This window comes from Coccomyxa subellipsoidea (genome assembly GCF_000258705.1).
Source record: "Coccomyxa subellipsoidea C-169, whole genome shotgun sequence".
In the NCBI taxonomy this organism is placed as follows: Eukaryota; Viridiplantae; Chlorophyta; class Trebouxiophyceae; family Coccomyxaceae; genus Coccomyxa; species Coccomyxa subellipsoidea.
In genome coordinates this window covers 723,074-738,216 of record NW_005178029.1, presented here as the reverse complement: position 1 = coordinate 738,216, position 15,143 = coordinate 723,074, and the positions used below count along the sequence as shown (strand labels likewise).

Here is a 15,143-nt window from a genome sequence, read left to right as displayed (position 1 = left end):
CGCTTGCAACTGCAGCGGCACGGTTATCTTTCATGCGGAGCTATAACCCAACTTTTGGAAGCTCTCAGGACATCCTCGGTAAGCTCTCATGAGATGTGATCACATGCAAAACAGCTGCTCCCTGTCAGCAATGACCGACTGATTTGTTGCAACCATGTCCTCATGTCCTTCATTGAATGTTCTGTTCTCATAGACACGGGCCAGCTCAGTTGGCCCATTTGGTTCACAAAACTCGCAGCTCAGCTGAGCACTCCACTCAACACGAAAGGTGCAAAACTTCACACATCAAGCAGAGTTCTCAACAACAGACGGCTCGCCGTCAGGACTCACAGGACGGCTTTCTGACTCTTCTCTCTCTGGCAATGACTCATCCTTCTGCCTCTCAACTTCCTCAACTGCAGCAGGTGGCTGCGCACTGATGCTGCCACTTGAGCTCTGCCCTCTCATTTTGCTCACAATGCCAGATGGCACCAGTTTCTGTGCCTTGCTTCCCAGTGATCCAATGCTCCCAGACACACTTTGCAAGTCTTTCACGAAGTCCTGCACACACCAGGAAACAACGATGATAATGTATGTATTTTTCTCAGGATTCATCACATTCATCTCGGTAGCCTGAAACCTCGTAATGCTAGTGAAGTTGCCAAGGTTACCTCTGTGGGACCAGCAAGCACCACTGCCAAACTCCCTGCTGTGCAAGGATCCGTTGCCTCCGCGTTTGAGCACAAGCAGAGATGATTTGAGTTCAAGAAGAAGGGTGCGAGACGGGGATGGGCCTCACATTGGCGCTGTTGTATGAAGTTATCCTGTTGGCGGCGGTTGCCAGCAGACCAAAGACCCCCAGCCAGCGGAGCAGGTACAGCGTCTTGAAGAGTGCCAAATAGGTGACCGCTGCCCCCGCCCCCGCTGCCACTACTGTGGTCGGCCTTCCCCTGTCACCGTTCACACAAGGTCACAATTTGCCCACAATCCAGTCTCGGTTCCAGATGGCGATCAAGTACAACCAGCAGCCTCCAAGCCAAGTAATGAACATGCTTAGCAATGTACCGTTGTGCTGTGCTTGTGACAAGTACGCAGCACTCTTGGGAAGCAGAGCGCCCTTCATGATTGCATTTGAAAAAGGGGAATACTGACTGAGGTAAGAAGGGTGCGCACAGAGATGAGCTGGTGGTGCCGGCCAGGAGAGCCACGCGCTCGCCGATGACATCAGCGGGTGACGTGGCGTAGTCTGACGCGCCCTGCTTTGCTGGCAGACCCTCGTTCAACCACTGCCGGTAGCCGCCCTGTGGGACACAAAAGCACGATTCAGCCATCTCCAAATATATTTCAAGCACAAAGAATGTGCCGTTGCACTGTAACCAGCGCTGCACCCAGCACCAAATAAAGGTGGCACACCTTTCTAGAAGTCAACACAAGACAACTACAAGCGGTCTCAGGCTATCAAGTGTACTTACAGGCATAAGAAAGAATGTAACGTTGAACAAGAGAACAGGGTAGTCACCTCCACCACGTAGGCTCGGGGGAGGCCGACACTGCGCAGGGTGCGCGCTAGTTGGATGGCGTTCCTGCTGCCGCCGCCATCCAGCACCAGCAGCTTCGTCCTGGATGACACCTGCATTGCACCCAGCACAGCAATCAGCGCAACCCCTCCATGGTACTTACAACCCAATTCATGAACAGTGTACCCACCCGACAATGGCATTACAGTGTACGATCTCTTCGCATGGACATAGATTTGGGCTGGTATGGGAGGCTAAGATGCGACAGGCCAGTCTGCCCTGGATTCTGCGAGAAATTAAGCGAGGGCCAACAAGGCCGGCGGGTGAGTAGCGGCAGGCAAAGGGATGAGTCACCTGCGCGAGGCCGGAGACGACGGCCGCAGCGATCTCGAAGGAGAGCTGGTTTGCGTTGCGCACGTTGCGCGCCAGGTCGCCGCCGATGTACGGCAGCGGCACAGCCGCCCCCTTGCCCAGCGCCCCCCGCAGACCCACCACTCCATCACGCACCCTCTCATCCTCAGACCTGCAGTTTTGGTGTGTGAGCATTGCGCACTCCGCAAGCAAAGAAAAAAACATTTACATGTGTGAGCATTGCATATTCCGCAAGCAACGGACAACACCAACGCTACAACTGCCGGCATCCTGAGAGTGAGGGCGCCAAGAATGAATGCAGCATGCAGACAGGATCCTGACAGAAGCGGCAGAAGCATCTCTGATCGAATTCCAATCTGCATGCGTCTATGCCAGACAAGCATATTAACAGACTGAGAACTATCGGATTGGCCTTTCATGACAAAGCGCGCAAGTAAAACGCCATATGACGATAACTTACTTTGTGCAACAGGCAGCGGCACTTTTGCATGTGATGGAATGTAGGGTCACCTCATGTCAACAAGTACAGCGTCCTCGTTCTGCAGGACGTCCAGTGCATTGCTCGGCTGCAGCAGCCCCGCGTAGCCGCCAAACCGGCCGCGCCACCAGGAGAGTGCAGGCAGCCCAACCGTGGCCCCAAGCGTTGCTGCCAGCAGAACCGGGTTTGCAGCCACCTGGATAGCATGACTGCCTTAGCTGAACCGTTCAACAGTTGAGATTTCCATCTTGAATGACACCCTCGTGCTGCTTGCAGATCAGCTCAATTTGTAGAAGATGCCAAACTTTGCCAAACAGGTATGCAAAGTGGTGCATTACTGCCTTAGCTGGACCTATCACTAACTAGAGAGCCATCTCAGATGGCACCCTCATGCAGCTTGCAGATCTGCTAAACCCACAAAAGGTGGCTGACATGTGCCGAGTCAAAGGGATGCATGGTGGTGCAATGAAGGCACAGGGGATGGAAAGGGAATGGGAGCTCACCTGTGACAGTGCATTCCCCAGAGGCTCCCCGACTGTAGACAGTGCGGAGCGAACCGGCTCTGGCAGACTGCCTGCGGCCGCCTCTGCAGCCGAGGATGCTGCGCTTGTGCTTGCCGCAAGGCTCTCCTACGCAGTATACGCAAAATTCACTTGCATGTTGGGATGTATATCACTCACCTGCTGACATCAGCTTCAAGTCAAGTGAATGCTCCAAATGCTGCAAAGTATGCAGAGTGGACAGTGTATACCAGAGGGTGGGTACCTGGACAGAAGAGGTGGCGTCGCCAAAACCGTCTGCCAGCTCCTTGTAGACTGACAGGGCAGAGTCCACCGCTCCAGAGGTGGCTTCATTGACGCTGGACAGGGCGCCGGATGCAGCTTCCTGCAGGGAGGAAGCTGCACCGGCGGCAGCACCCTGCAGGCTGGAAGCTGCCTCCGACGCAGACGCCCCCAAACTGCCAGCTGCCGCAGAAGCTGCGTCCATGGCTGCCTTGGTCTGAGCAGAAGCACCTGTTGCATCCATTCACACATGACTTTGACAAGAGCACCTGCGTTTCAGTCTGCCCCGCACGTTGCAACAGTGAGGGCGGGAACAGGCATTGTTTTTGGGTGAAAGGATGCACCTTCTGCCAGGGAACTGGCTGCAGCAGAGGCTGCATCTTGGGCAGAGCTTACAGCGTCTGTGGCTCCTCCGAGGGCGCTCTTAAGCCCTGCTGTCGCATCCGCAGGCACTGACAGCCCCTCACCGGCCCCCGCATCTCCCTTGCTTGAGAAAAAGGCGTCTAAACTTGAGCCCTGGACTGGCCCTGCACAGTCCCAAGCAGTGGAGATGTCTCAACTCTGTAAATTCCTCACTCCGCAAAAAGTAATTGTACCTCGAGAGTGCATCTTGACTTGTAAGATATTCATCGCCTCAATGAGCCGATAAGTGATTGAGGCAGCACTGCACAGGATTGGAGAGAGTTGCACCTGCATCAAGAGGCGCTTGGATTCCGGATGCTGCATTTGTGCCGGTGCCATCTACCAAAGAGCTGCCAAGCTTCCCTGCTGCTTCACTGGCTGCAGGTGCACTTGTCTGGGCTGAGATGTTCTCCAATGTGGATGTATTACGAATGGCCTCCTCCACAGGCTTGCTGACGGACTCTGCAGTAGCGGCTGCAGGTGCGGCAGGTGTGGGCGGAGGGGGCAAAATGGGCTCTGGCTGGGCTGGGACAGGTGTGGCTTTGGCAGGGACTGCTTGCTTTGCAGGACTCTTCAACGCGTCATTCAGCACGCCCCACAAGTCAGTCTCTGCGCTGGGCGCTGCTGTAGTGACAGCAGCCCTTGCAGGTTGACTCCTTCCGGGAGCCCTACCTCCTGCATTGCAGATCCACTCCAAATAAGCATGGACTAGCGAACTCGAAGGTCAACGTGTGTTATCCAGTCAAGGAAACAGGTCATTACAGAGGATACACGCAAGCTGAAATAAGAGTCACCTGTCCAACGCCTCTGTAATCTGTGACATCCATGTGACAATGCCTGCAATTATCCCACAATAAATTACTCCACGAACAATTGATGTGGATGGATCCCAGTGTGTTGAATCTTTCCAAACATTACTCAATCAATGTAATTTGCGAATTATTCCAGCGCTAGAACACATCGGAACACTCCCTACCTGTGCGTGTCCCGAGCAATCAATGGTGTGTCTAGGCCTCCAAAGACCTGACGCTACCTGAGTAGCCATCGCGATCTGTCCTACCATGCACTCTGATAATTCGAGCGCTCGTTCTGGGTTCCTTATCACGATCCACATGTATTCCATACTTTATAATTAGCCACCTTATAAGGGTTCAAACTTTTGGGGATCTGGAATGCGAGGGTTGGCTGCATGCCAACGCAGGTCAGCGAAGCGACACCGTCAGCTAAGGATTCTTTCTTTCAGATCTCTTAGCTATATTATCGTCGAGACGTTCAATCCACGATTATCGATTCCCTCTAGGTATACTAGGGTGTAGGCAGATCACATGGTAGCTTGGACCGGACACATTAGATTTCGATGGAAGTATCTTTATAACGCATGAAGTTGCACACTGTTACTTGAGCTTACTTTGAAAGAGGATGGCGAGCGAGGGCTGTGCTTGGCTGGACATCGAGGAGCTTCTACAAGATGCGGCAGATGCCCTGGAGGTGCCCAGTATCCTTTTCGCCGCACGCCTCATAAGCAATGTTTGTGTGTTTATATCATATTTGTGCCTCGATGCACTTGATTAAATGGGAACTTATCTACAGGAGGGTGAGCTTCTGCATGATGACCACTTCAGCCTCTATGAAGCGATGAGTGCTGTGGAGATTGGCGATCCCAAATTGGATGCGGGCATGTGCACCAATCCTGAGCCCAGGTGACCCTCCAACAAGATTTGTCAGCTGGAGAGCATGCCCGAAATGCTTTCGTTCGACGCCAAACCTCTTGCAAGTCCCAATGAAAATGCTGGAGGACGTATTAGTAGTAATTATGGATCCACAATGGCAGGGATCTGCGATCCTCGAGGTTCACTTCAGATATGTTCTGCAGGGCCGCACCAGAGGTCGTGCCTGCAACCAGTCTTAGCTCATCGGATGCACTGGCAGTGGCAGATCGCCTTTTTGCTGCAGAGGCCACGTGGCATCAGGGCAACAACCTCCCACAGACCGTCTTCACCTGCATGTACATCTTGCAGCCAAGAAGGTGAGCCAGGCAATGGAGCATATCATGTTGAGGCCTCAGCGTAATGCTCTGCAATTCCTGAATCTGAGCCTGCCTACATGTGAATCACACCCTCAGCTGTTGCCAGGGATTGATTGCTGGGATTGTGGGAATGTGTGCAGTGCTGAAGGGCACATAGCGCTGGAGGCTCTCTGCAAGGCCACTCATGCCACATGCATAGCAGTGCGGGACCTGGTCTTGGCCGGCAATGTGTGCGAAGTGAGTCGACATGCTGCTCCTCACCGTCATCCTTTGCTTGGCATCCCTCACTCTCTGATCTTGCTGCCATTTATCAACAGATCTGTCGCACAAGTGCTGAACCCTTGCATGCCCATCATCCTAATCTATGAGTCCATCAGTCCTATTCGTTCATTCCTATTCACTTTTCTGATTGAGCAGATGTACTGCACAGGACGAGGATTTTGTGCTGCACACATTTGGAATGCACATGGAGATGGGGCTGAGGGATGCAGATGTGTCAGCGCTGGCAGCTCTGGCACTGGCTGAAGAGGCCCTGGAAGCCTTGCAACAGCAAAGCAAGGGGAAAGGCTCAGCCGGCGCAGCTGCAGGGCAGGGGATCTCTCAGGAACACATAGCTGCATTCCTTGCACGAGTGCGCTTCAGGAAAGCCCTTCTGAAGGTGAGCTGCACCTGTGTCATGCTGCACTTGATGCTCAAGGAAAGAGACCTCCGGGATTGAAGATGGGCTTGATGGGTGGTCAGTACATCAGGAGTAATCGGAAAAGGGGACACAACGGACCTGGAAGATTGCAATGCTCATAGCTTGGCAAAGAGTAATAGCCGAATTTTTGCCCACCCAAAATAGCCTTATCAAGCTCCTTCTGGTATAAGAGGCAATGTGACTTTGTGTTTGTGTTTTTGGCGCACCCTTTGGAGGCCAGCTGTCGTCTGGGAGCCTGTGCGGCACACACAAGGCAACCACCATGTTGGGTTATGATGGACGCAGTGTGCAAGGCGTGCTGGCCAGGTCACTTCTCCAAAGGATGATGGCTGCTGGTGAGAAATCTGGGCTGGTGCATGCAGGGGCTGCAGCGGGTGCAGAAGGGCACAAAGCAGGACCAGGACTTTGCGCGGAAGCAGTTTGCAGCGGCGCTGCAGGAGCTGGAGCGCATGAGGGACAGCGCTCACCCGCGACCCCAGGACGCTGTGGGCTTCTGCCCGGACGTGAACCGGCGCCTGATGGCGCCCGTACCCCCCAGAAACATCACAGTAAGGCACTCGCCACATGGCCTGTAGCCCCTGCTTGACCTCTTTCTGACCTGTCGTGATGTCTTCATGAGTGCGTGACAATCACTGCTCAGGCTTCTTTTGGGATGCATGTCAACTTTCAGCAAGTGGCTCAAAAGTTAAATTGATTAGGAGTATGTGTTGGTGCTGCAGTTCCTGACCAGTCAGCAGAGTTGGGACCACTACGCCAGCCTGCTGCAGCACCTGCTGCTGGTGGGCAACATTGTCAAGGTACCAGCTCTTTCCCACCAACAACATCCCAATCTTTCTGCCCTGCTTCATGTAAGCCCCTGCGTTTTTGCCATGCATGCTTTCGGGTGTGGGCACTGCATTGACCCGATCAAGATTTCGATTAATAGTTGCACCAAGCTTTGCTAGACACATACAGCGCGCCCTAACCTCAGCAGACACATGGTGACGCAGTCTGCTCAACACCATGAGGACACAGCTGAAGTTGTTGCCTAGCGCACACTCTCGGACATCATACGGAAGCATGATAAATTAAAGACAGCTGACCATGCGGTGCTTGGCGCGCAGGTGGGCAGCTATGAGGAGCTGAAGGCGTTTCTGATGGACTTCTCGGGGCGTTCCTGCGGCGCCATCCCCCGCTCGGCGCTGCACCTGGCCGTCAGCGGCAAGACCACGCGGCTGGGCGAGCCGACAGGCCCCTGGCTGCCGCGCAAGCCCATGCTGTGCTCTGCCCTGCGCATGCCCTCCTCCACGTTGCCCAGCGGAGATTCCGCACTCTTTGTCGACCAGGCCTGCCTCGCTGTGAGCCCTACCTACCCCGATTAACTCCATCGATTCTTGACCCTCTGTACAAAGATGATGTTGCCAGGAACCCCCTTTATGTCCCAAATCCTTTGGTGCAAACGCCGGGCAGAAGCATCAGCTTCTTGGTGCACGCTGCGATTGATATTCTCATGTTCCGGGCACCTTTCCTGGAAAGTTTGAAGGAAATGTGGTCCAGGCTGAGGTGCCCGTCTTTGCAGGCCACCATTTTGTATCCGTGTGTGAAAGAAAGCCTCTCTGTTGATATGCTGCCACGCTAAGCAGTTGCCTCGTACATTACAAGGGTTGGCTGCATGCGCGCAGGTGGCAGGGTGGTGCCAGGACATGTGCCTGAACCGGGCGCGGCAGCGGCGGCGGCACCGGCGAACAATAGAGGACTGGGCGCACTTGCACGACCACGCGGCCAACGCCGACATGTCGCCTGAGTTCCAGGTCTGGATGACCGATTCCGGCTGGCACTGGGAGATGAAAGGCAACGACCCCCAGGCGCGCACTCATTTCCTTTCCGATGGGCTTGTCTAATTTCTTTTTTGGGTTGTTCAACGATGATTCCACCCCTGTGCATTGAAATTGAAATTCACGGGGGCCTCCATTGCCAGGACATGGCTGTCCTACAAGGTGCTGGGCATTGTAACGTGTGGTCTGCTGGTCTAATGAGGCATTTGGGTAGGGACAAACTTGTCTTCCTGCAGCTTCCCTCCATGTGCTTTTGGATGACTCACTTTTTTGGTTATGCCAGCCATGAGTGGGGGAGAGTTGGTGCATGGCTTGAGATTGCAACATGGACAACCTTTTGCGGGGTCCCATGGCCACGCCTTTGCGTGCTGGAATTGTCTTTTTCAGTCAACAATGACAGGGTACTGTTGACAGGCTGAGGAAGGCTTCTTGTCCTGGACATGCCTTTGATGGCTCCATGCTGGGCATAGTATGTCTTCATCTCTTGAGGGGTACAGGAGAAGTCTTGTGTAGGGCAGGGGCTGAAGCATATTGTGTACGGCGCTGCAGGGCCCGTGTGGGTGCTGGGTGGAGAAGGAGTGTGCCAGCATGCTGCTGCAGCACCTGCAGCTGGGCTTTGAATTGGACGTGTACGCGCCCGAGGAATACTGCATGCTCTTCTGGTGCGCTGGTTGTACGCTATGAGAACTTGTCGCACCATTCCCTCAGGCTTCTTTCAAGTAGCCCTTGTAGAAGTGCAATTCCTCAATGCATGTTCGAAGATCTGCCCCTTGGCAAGGGGTGACATGGCATGGGTATGACATAGACAGGTCACACCGAGCGCATGCAAAGTGCTGGGTGTTGTTGCAGGTACTGTGACTTCTTGCACGGGGTGATCGAGGTCAATGCACGGGATCTGCTGAAGGCAATGCCGCCTCCCAGCGCCAAACTCCCAAACACACCAAATAGTGAGCACTCCTCCGATGTCAAAGATTCAGTAGCATGGTTGGCAATGTGGTGCATCTGCTTGATTGTTGCTTCCTCAAACTGCACAAGGGGGATGGTTTGTGCTTTGTTGTACTTATGCAGTCTTGTTGTTTGTTGCAGGCAAAGCTGCAAAGAAGAAGCCGGTGGCTGGCAAGAAGAACAGCCCACCAGAAGGGGCTTCATGTGAGCAGGCCCTCCAGGCAGAGGTGCGCTTGCAAATCACAATGATGGCTGGACCCATCTTACTGTACCATAGGGTTGCGAGGTCCTAGTACACATCTAAAGACCCTGCCTTACTTGTGCTAGACCAGGGGCAAAAGTCCTATTGCCTGCATGTCCAAGACTTGCACATCCCCATGCCAGCTCACCTTCCGACATACATACAAATGCTCTTTACGCACTGTGTTCTTGTTGAGACTTCCCGCCCAAACCATGCCTGCCTGAGCCACAGATTGCGTCAGCAGTTATAGAAAATTAGCAATCCCACCCACAGAAATCCACTTCAACGAGCAAAGATGAGACATCACTGCTCTGACTCTATGGTATGCTCTCGGGGGGGCCACGTGTTCACCCATGTCATAACGCTCTCCCAGAACACGCCTCGGGCTCCATCAGGCCGTCTGCACTTCGTTTCGTTTACATTGTTTTACACGTGCAGGCGCAGCAGGCGGGCGTGGAGCGGTTGCTGTGCCAGGCGCAGATGCGCATGACGGCCGCACTGTCAGCGGGGGGCCAGCTGCGGCCCTTCCCCGCGCCCTTCAACAGCGAGTCCCAGCGCTTTGAGCAGCGCTTTGGCTTCCTGCATCGCCTGCAGCGGCCGGAGCCGCTCGCGTTCGACCAGTACGAGCGCTCCGTCGACATCTCCAGTGCGTCACGCTCCTATTCCTGCCTCCTCATATTGCCGCTCCTGTGCTGGACTTACTATGTAGACGTTGTGAATAAGTATCCTGGCCCCTTTGAATGGAGGGCATGTTGCTCTCCCGGCGATGCACGGTGGATCACTAGGCACTTCTGTGTGTTGGGCCATCGCATGGGAAAAGCAAAGCTTCCTTAGTTCTGAAGCGCTGGGTGCCACATGCTTGCACGTGGAGTGAGTGGGTTTGCCAGGCCCTCCGGTGGCATCAACTATTGTACTGTACTTCTATGCTGCATAGAATTTGCTGCTTGTCTGTACAGAACCTTGCGCGTGTCACAGCAAAATCGTACCATTCTGCTGGTGTCTTTGGTTTGTTGTGAGCCGTGCGTGTGTTTGCCGGAACAGCCTGCACCCCGGAGAGCATCCTGCAGTCGGCGTTTGATGGCTTCCGCGAGGCTCGGCGCGTGGTGGCAATGCTGCTGCAGCTGCTTGGGCCGGTTGAGGACGCGCGCTCAGAGCAGCTGCAGGCACTGCTGCGCATCTCCTCACAAAACATGGTCGCTGTCAAGGTGGGGGAACCTGCATGTTGTGAGTTCTGTGCCTTTATGATACAGCTGCCTCCTGCTTTGGTGATACAGAGACCTGCACCGTCATCTTGCTTTGAGGAAAGTCGTCTCCTCATTGTTATGTCAGGCGCGAGAGGTGGTGCAGTGGATTGCTTGTATACTCTGCATGCATTTGTTGATGCTGACAATAACAGCGGTGCATGCATGTGAAAGTAAATAATGTACATGTTTGGAATCTCATGCATATGGTATGCGTGTAGGTGCTGTATGACGCTACAAAGGCCAGGGCGAAAGAAAATGGCACAGTCCCAGTTACTTCGGGTGCAGAAGCAGATGGCGGGCAGATGTCCAAAAGTGTGAGCAGCCCGGCTTCAGCCCAGGACCAGCCTGGAAGTGAAGGGTCCGCAAACCAAGCGGAAGACAGCGAAGCCAAAAAAGGGGTGAAGAAGGGCTCAGAAGTGTGGAGCGTGCAATTTGATTTCAGCCACCACCCTTACTACCCGGTCCTGCGACTGAAACATGCCTCGGCACCAAAGAAGTGATGGAACAAACTGTGGAACCCAAGTCAAAGACAATTGCCACTGCAATCAATTGAAGCAGCATGCAATCTGTCTGCCAGTTGGTCTGTAGCGCAGATTACTCAGGATACTCAGAAAGTGTTTCAATGCTGTTTTGTTTCCAAGTTTGCATTGTACTTGCCTACTTGACTTAGGGAAGTGAACCCAGCTCAGGAAGTATTGGCTCTGCCTGTCTCTTGAGCCTTTGCCAACCGTTGGCCGGTTCAATATTTGCCCTTGAAACTGGGCCTGCTGCAGATGCTAACTGTGTAGGTGTACTCTCTGCCCTGAACAAATGCTGGCACTCATATTGCACGGCTATTTCTCAAACAGCGCATTACTCAGCCGCTGGTGGCGGTCAAAGGCATCATCGTATGCCAACTTCTTACTGGGATCTGGTTGGAGCGTCTGCAGCACAGCACACAGCTGTCATCACCCTGGCATGAATACATGACGTAAATTTTGCATGATCCCCCATTGTTCAAGCATTCATGCAGCATGCAACAAACAGCAGAGTGGTGACAGAAGCATGCAGCACCCTCTTCATTATCAGCACCTCATCTTGCTGCTAAAGACCTGATTATGCTGCTATGCAACACCCTCTTCTAGGAACATTCTGTGCCTCCATCCAGATACTGAAATCAAGTGCAACACATCGTTGTGCTCTACAACCCTCTGGGGAAATTTTGTATGGAAAAAACTGTCTTAGCCGCAAGCCCACAACAAGACTGCAGAGGGGATCAGGGACGGGTGCCAGAGCCTCACCTCGGCTTCGCAGGGCGGCTCGTTCTCGGCGACGTAGTCAGCGACAGGTACGCCAGCGCAGACTGCAGCGGCCTGTAGCGCGCCGCCGAGCGCGGCCGACTCAGGCTCCGCCGGGAATCGCAGCGGCAGCTGGAACGCATCCGCGATGATGCGACGCCAGAGACGGTTCTTGGAGCCGCCTCCCACCACTCGCAGCTCGCGCGCACTCACCCCATACTTCTCCAGCATGCGCATGCCTGCACCAAATCGATGGCTCACTGATTCATTTTTATTTTTGTTTTGGTTTTGATCTGGGGAAAAAAAACTAGCCTGCCTGTCCTGCCCAGTACCCCCTAACACTATTTACAGTCATCGAAAAGATTTTAAGATCGTTGGGTAGGATGTTCCGAACACGTCTCTTACATGATGCCATGCTGAGTGACAGACATTCAGCCATCAGAACAGATGTCAGCAGTGCAATGCAGGCTCATTCGAGTTGACATGTCTATTGGCAACCTTGCCAAAAATGCTTGTTGTGTCCGCTTGCTGCCCTACTACCCCAGGCAAGTGTCTCTCTAGATCGTTGCAGAGGGTTCCCTGCCTTCTAGAACCATACTTGTATCAATGGGAGGCGCTGCATCTTTTCAGCAAGGGCAAACCGCACACCGTTGAGCAGGGAGAAGGTGGCGCCCTCCAGGGCAGCGCGGTAGAGCAGGCCGGGGCGCATGCCTCCGGGGCGCAGCCCAGTGAGGACGCCGTAGGAGTGGGGCCAGTTGGGCGTGCGCTCGCCCGTCAAGAACGGCAGGAAATTTACCCCCTCACTGCCTGCTTCCTCTTCCTCCGCCAGCCGAGTGATTGTTTCATGGTCCAGCCCGAAAGACTTCCTCACCTGCGCATCACAGGCTGGTGGGTCAGCCCTGCTGGGTGTTGGCAGATGCTTTGTGCAGGATACAGGAGTGCAGTATACAGTAGGCGGGATTTCCTATTGCATTGTCAACCCTGCCAAGCATTGCTGTTTGTCTACACATTCCTGCACCTCCACACGCATGCTCGCATGCCACCCAGTCCACTGCTCTCTGTTCACATGATGATTCCGACATGTGCATGTGACACAGGGGAGATACTCAGGGTAAGCCAGAAATGGGCTGGTCAAGGGGGAACAGGTAGCGAGTGTGGCAGGAGCGGTGCAAGTGCGTAAAGTGGAGAGAGCTGCGCACCTCTTCAGGCGCGAGGGTGCAGTTCATAGTGCACAGCAGCGGCATGAACTGGCCTGTCGAGTCGCAGAACGGCGCGATGCCCCCGCTCGCATCCAGCACCGGTATCTTCGTCGCTCCAAACAGCGTCCCTGCATAAAGCCGGTGTCATCTCATCTACTTTTTCCAACTTCATCACACAATGTTTACCAGTCAAGGAGCTTCTCAGCATTTCCACCACACAGGGGACGACAGTCAAGAGCTCCTCATAAATCCATCACACAATGCATCACAGTCAAAAGCTTCTCAACAGATCTATCAAACAAGCCACATGCGTTTGACAGCATTGCAACTGGTAAAAGCTTCCAATTGGAGATGGACAGGTTCATGGTGGCAAAGCATGCCTGAGGTTCCCAGGGAGACGACCCAGTCGCCCTCTTTAACAGCCCCGGCGCCCAGCGCGCTCATCTGGTTGTCCCCGCTGCCGGGCGCCACGGCCACGTCCTCCGTCAGCCCAAGCTCAGCTGCAATCTCCGGCCGCAGGTGACCCACCACCTGTCACGTGGGTCACAGCTTGTCACTCAACATTGCCAAATCACTGATGCACCAGGATCAGGGCCAGGCTGTTACATAACATCTAGGCTAAGCAATGTCAGTGATTACTGCTACCCACATTCCTCAGCTAGAGCAGGAATCACTTATCCGGTGTTTGATCTGCACTTTTGGTGCATGATCTGACTAGTCCGTAGGACAACTCCAGTATTTTACTTCAGTCTCACAAGTACAATATTTCAGCATTCAAAGTAACGTACCTCATTTGGGCCAATCAGTTCAGGAAAGAACTCCGGCAGGCTCTGGTCGATGCTGCGCATGCGGGCCTCGTCAAACTTCCTGTTGGCCGTGTCAAACAGGCCAGTCCCACTTGCATCGCCCGCCTGCAAGACATTTTCAAAGCAGCAAACATGACCCTTTCGGTGGATGTTGATGCATATCTATGACTATGCAAGCTGGTTTTGACGGTCGTCCTTGCAGTAGTTATGCAAAGAAGGGCATTTTCTCACCTCCATGACATATCTGCCAGTCAGGTGGTAGTTGAAGAAATCATGCGGCAACAGCACTTGGCGGAGCCTTGCAAAGTTATCGGGCTCCTTGTTCTTCAGCCACAGGATTTTGGACGCCGTGAAGCCAGGCACCAGGGTCCACTCCCACAAGTCAGACAGCTGTTTAGCCTCATCCGCGCTCTCCACATCACACCACAGTTTGGCATTCCTGATGACCTGAAATGCAAAGTTTGGCACACTGCAATGTCACATGACAATTCAATAGAACTTCCATGGTTTCCGTTATATCAACTGAACTGTACTTTGAAGTCTGAACTATGTGCATAATGAGTTGGCTTGCATTGTCATTTCCTCTTTAGCTTTGGGGAAGCAATGCATGCACAGACCTGTCCTTCCCCATCCATGGGAACAAATCCATGCTGCTGTCCACTGATACCGATCCCCTTGACGTCTTTCCTATCCACTTCGCTCAGGGCGGACTGGATTGCCGCAAAGCCTCCCTGGAGCCCAGTGCTAAAAATATCAACACACGATCAGAGTGCAGACTCTTTTGGCCTCGAACCAATATCATTTGTGATCTTGATGGACACTTGCAAGATTCTTTTATCAAAATATTACTTTTCTGCAAGGTATCATCAAGAGACACATCAATGTCCAGTGAGACAAAATATCAATGCAGCATGTGCACCTCGATCCAAAGAGACGGATGCTGCTCTGCTCGACCTGGTACATTTGTCTTGATCACGTCGTACTTGTAAGCTCCCCGAGACACCACAGCTTTACTTCTGCTGTCGTATACTACTGCTTTTGCCCCTTGAGTACCGACATCAACTCCTATAAAAAGGCCTGCCATGCCACCTCTCCTTTGCTACTAACTGCCTGAAATTGTCATAAAAGACGAAGACAACACAATCCAGCAGTTTGTGAAATTGCCAAGACTGTATGCCTGCGGCAGGAGGATTCGATTTGCCCGCATGCCTTGGGGGGCCCCAGCTACTACACAGGTTCCTCATTGGTCAGCATTTTTTGAATTTGGGACGACAGTCGGTGTGACGATAAAATACCAAGAGATCACCTGCTATGTGGAAGCATTTACCCTCTATCGGTTGCTCTTCTGCACAGAAGAGACG

At 53.5% G+C, this 15,143-nt stretch overlaps 3 protein-coding genes across 3 annotated transcripts; 1 reads left to right on the top strand and 2 right to left on the bottom strand.

Moving 5' to 3' along the window:
- Positions 1 to 114: 114 nt before the first annotated feature.
- COCSUDRAFT_67224 (hypothetical protein) lies at positions 115 to 4,575 on the bottom strand (the record flags this gene model as incomplete). Its single annotated transcript, XM_005645255.1, has 11 exons — positions 115 to 540; positions 779 to 929; positions 1,153 to 1,280; positions 1,499 to 1,609; positions 1,851 to 2,019; positions 2,379 to 2,542; positions 2,850 to 2,975; positions 3,112 to 3,359; positions 3,473 to 3,655; positions 3,960 to 4,154; positions 4,554 to 4,575. 11 exons carry the CDS (start codon positions 4,573 to 4,575, stop codon positions 286 to 288), a joined length of 1,752 nt encoding a protein of 583 aa, XP_005645312.1. The 3' UTR covers positions 115 to 285.
- A 374-nt stretch (positions 4,576 to 4,949) lies between these two features.
- COCSUDRAFT_57328 (Mak10-domain-containing protein) lies at positions 4,950 to 11,000 on the top strand (the record flags this gene model as incomplete). The annotated part of the gene is made up of 15 exons (XM_005645254.1): positions 4,950 to 5,018; positions 5,121 to 5,230; positions 5,404 to 5,556; positions 5,697 to 5,793; positions 5,987 to 6,214; positions 6,619 to 6,804; positions 6,976 to 7,053; positions 7,360 to 7,593; positions 7,918 to 8,046; positions 8,620 to 8,732; positions 8,920 to 9,017; positions 9,157 to 9,242; positions 9,695 to 9,902; positions 10,298 to 10,461; positions 10,719 to 11,000. The coding sequence occupies 15 exons, from the start codon at positions 4,950 to 4,952 to the stop codon at positions 10,998 to 11,000; spliced, it is 2,235 nt and encodes a 744-aa protein (XP_005645311.1).
- COCSUDRAFT_30441 (Xylulokinase) lies at positions 10,924 to 14,937 on the bottom strand. Its single transcript, XM_005645253.1, has 9 exons — positions 14,702 to 14,937; positions 14,400 to 14,513; positions 14,014 to 14,229; positions 13,765 to 13,887; positions 13,334 to 13,507; positions 12,977 to 13,081; positions 12,376 to 12,639; positions 11,781 to 11,975; positions 10,924 to 11,423 (listed from the first exon to the last, which is right to left on the bottom strand). The coding sequence occupies exons 1-9, from the start codon at positions 14,864 to 14,866 to the stop codon at positions 11,334 to 11,336; spliced, it is 1,446 nt and encodes a 481-aa protein (XP_005645310.1). The 5' UTR covers positions 14,867 to 14,937; the 3' UTR covers positions 10,924 to 11,333.
- Between the last annotated feature and the right edge of the window lie 206 nt (positions 14,938 to 15,143).

Excerpts from the sequence above, each read along its gene's own strand:
- COCSUDRAFT_30441 (XM_005645253.1), bottom strand. The coding sequence starts at position 14,866 with ATGGCAGGCCTTTTTATAGGAGTTGATGTCGGTACTCAAGGGGCAAAA. Across the intron at positions 13,508-13,764 it reads AACTGATTGGCCCAAATGAG|GTGGTGGGTCACCTGCGGCC; the intron begins GTACGTTACTTT and ends CCCACGTGACAG. Across the intron at positions 12,640-12,976 it reads GCACCCTCGCGCCTGAAGAG|TCTTTCGGGCTGGACCATGA; the intron begins GTGCGCAGCTCT and ends CAGGTGAGGAAG.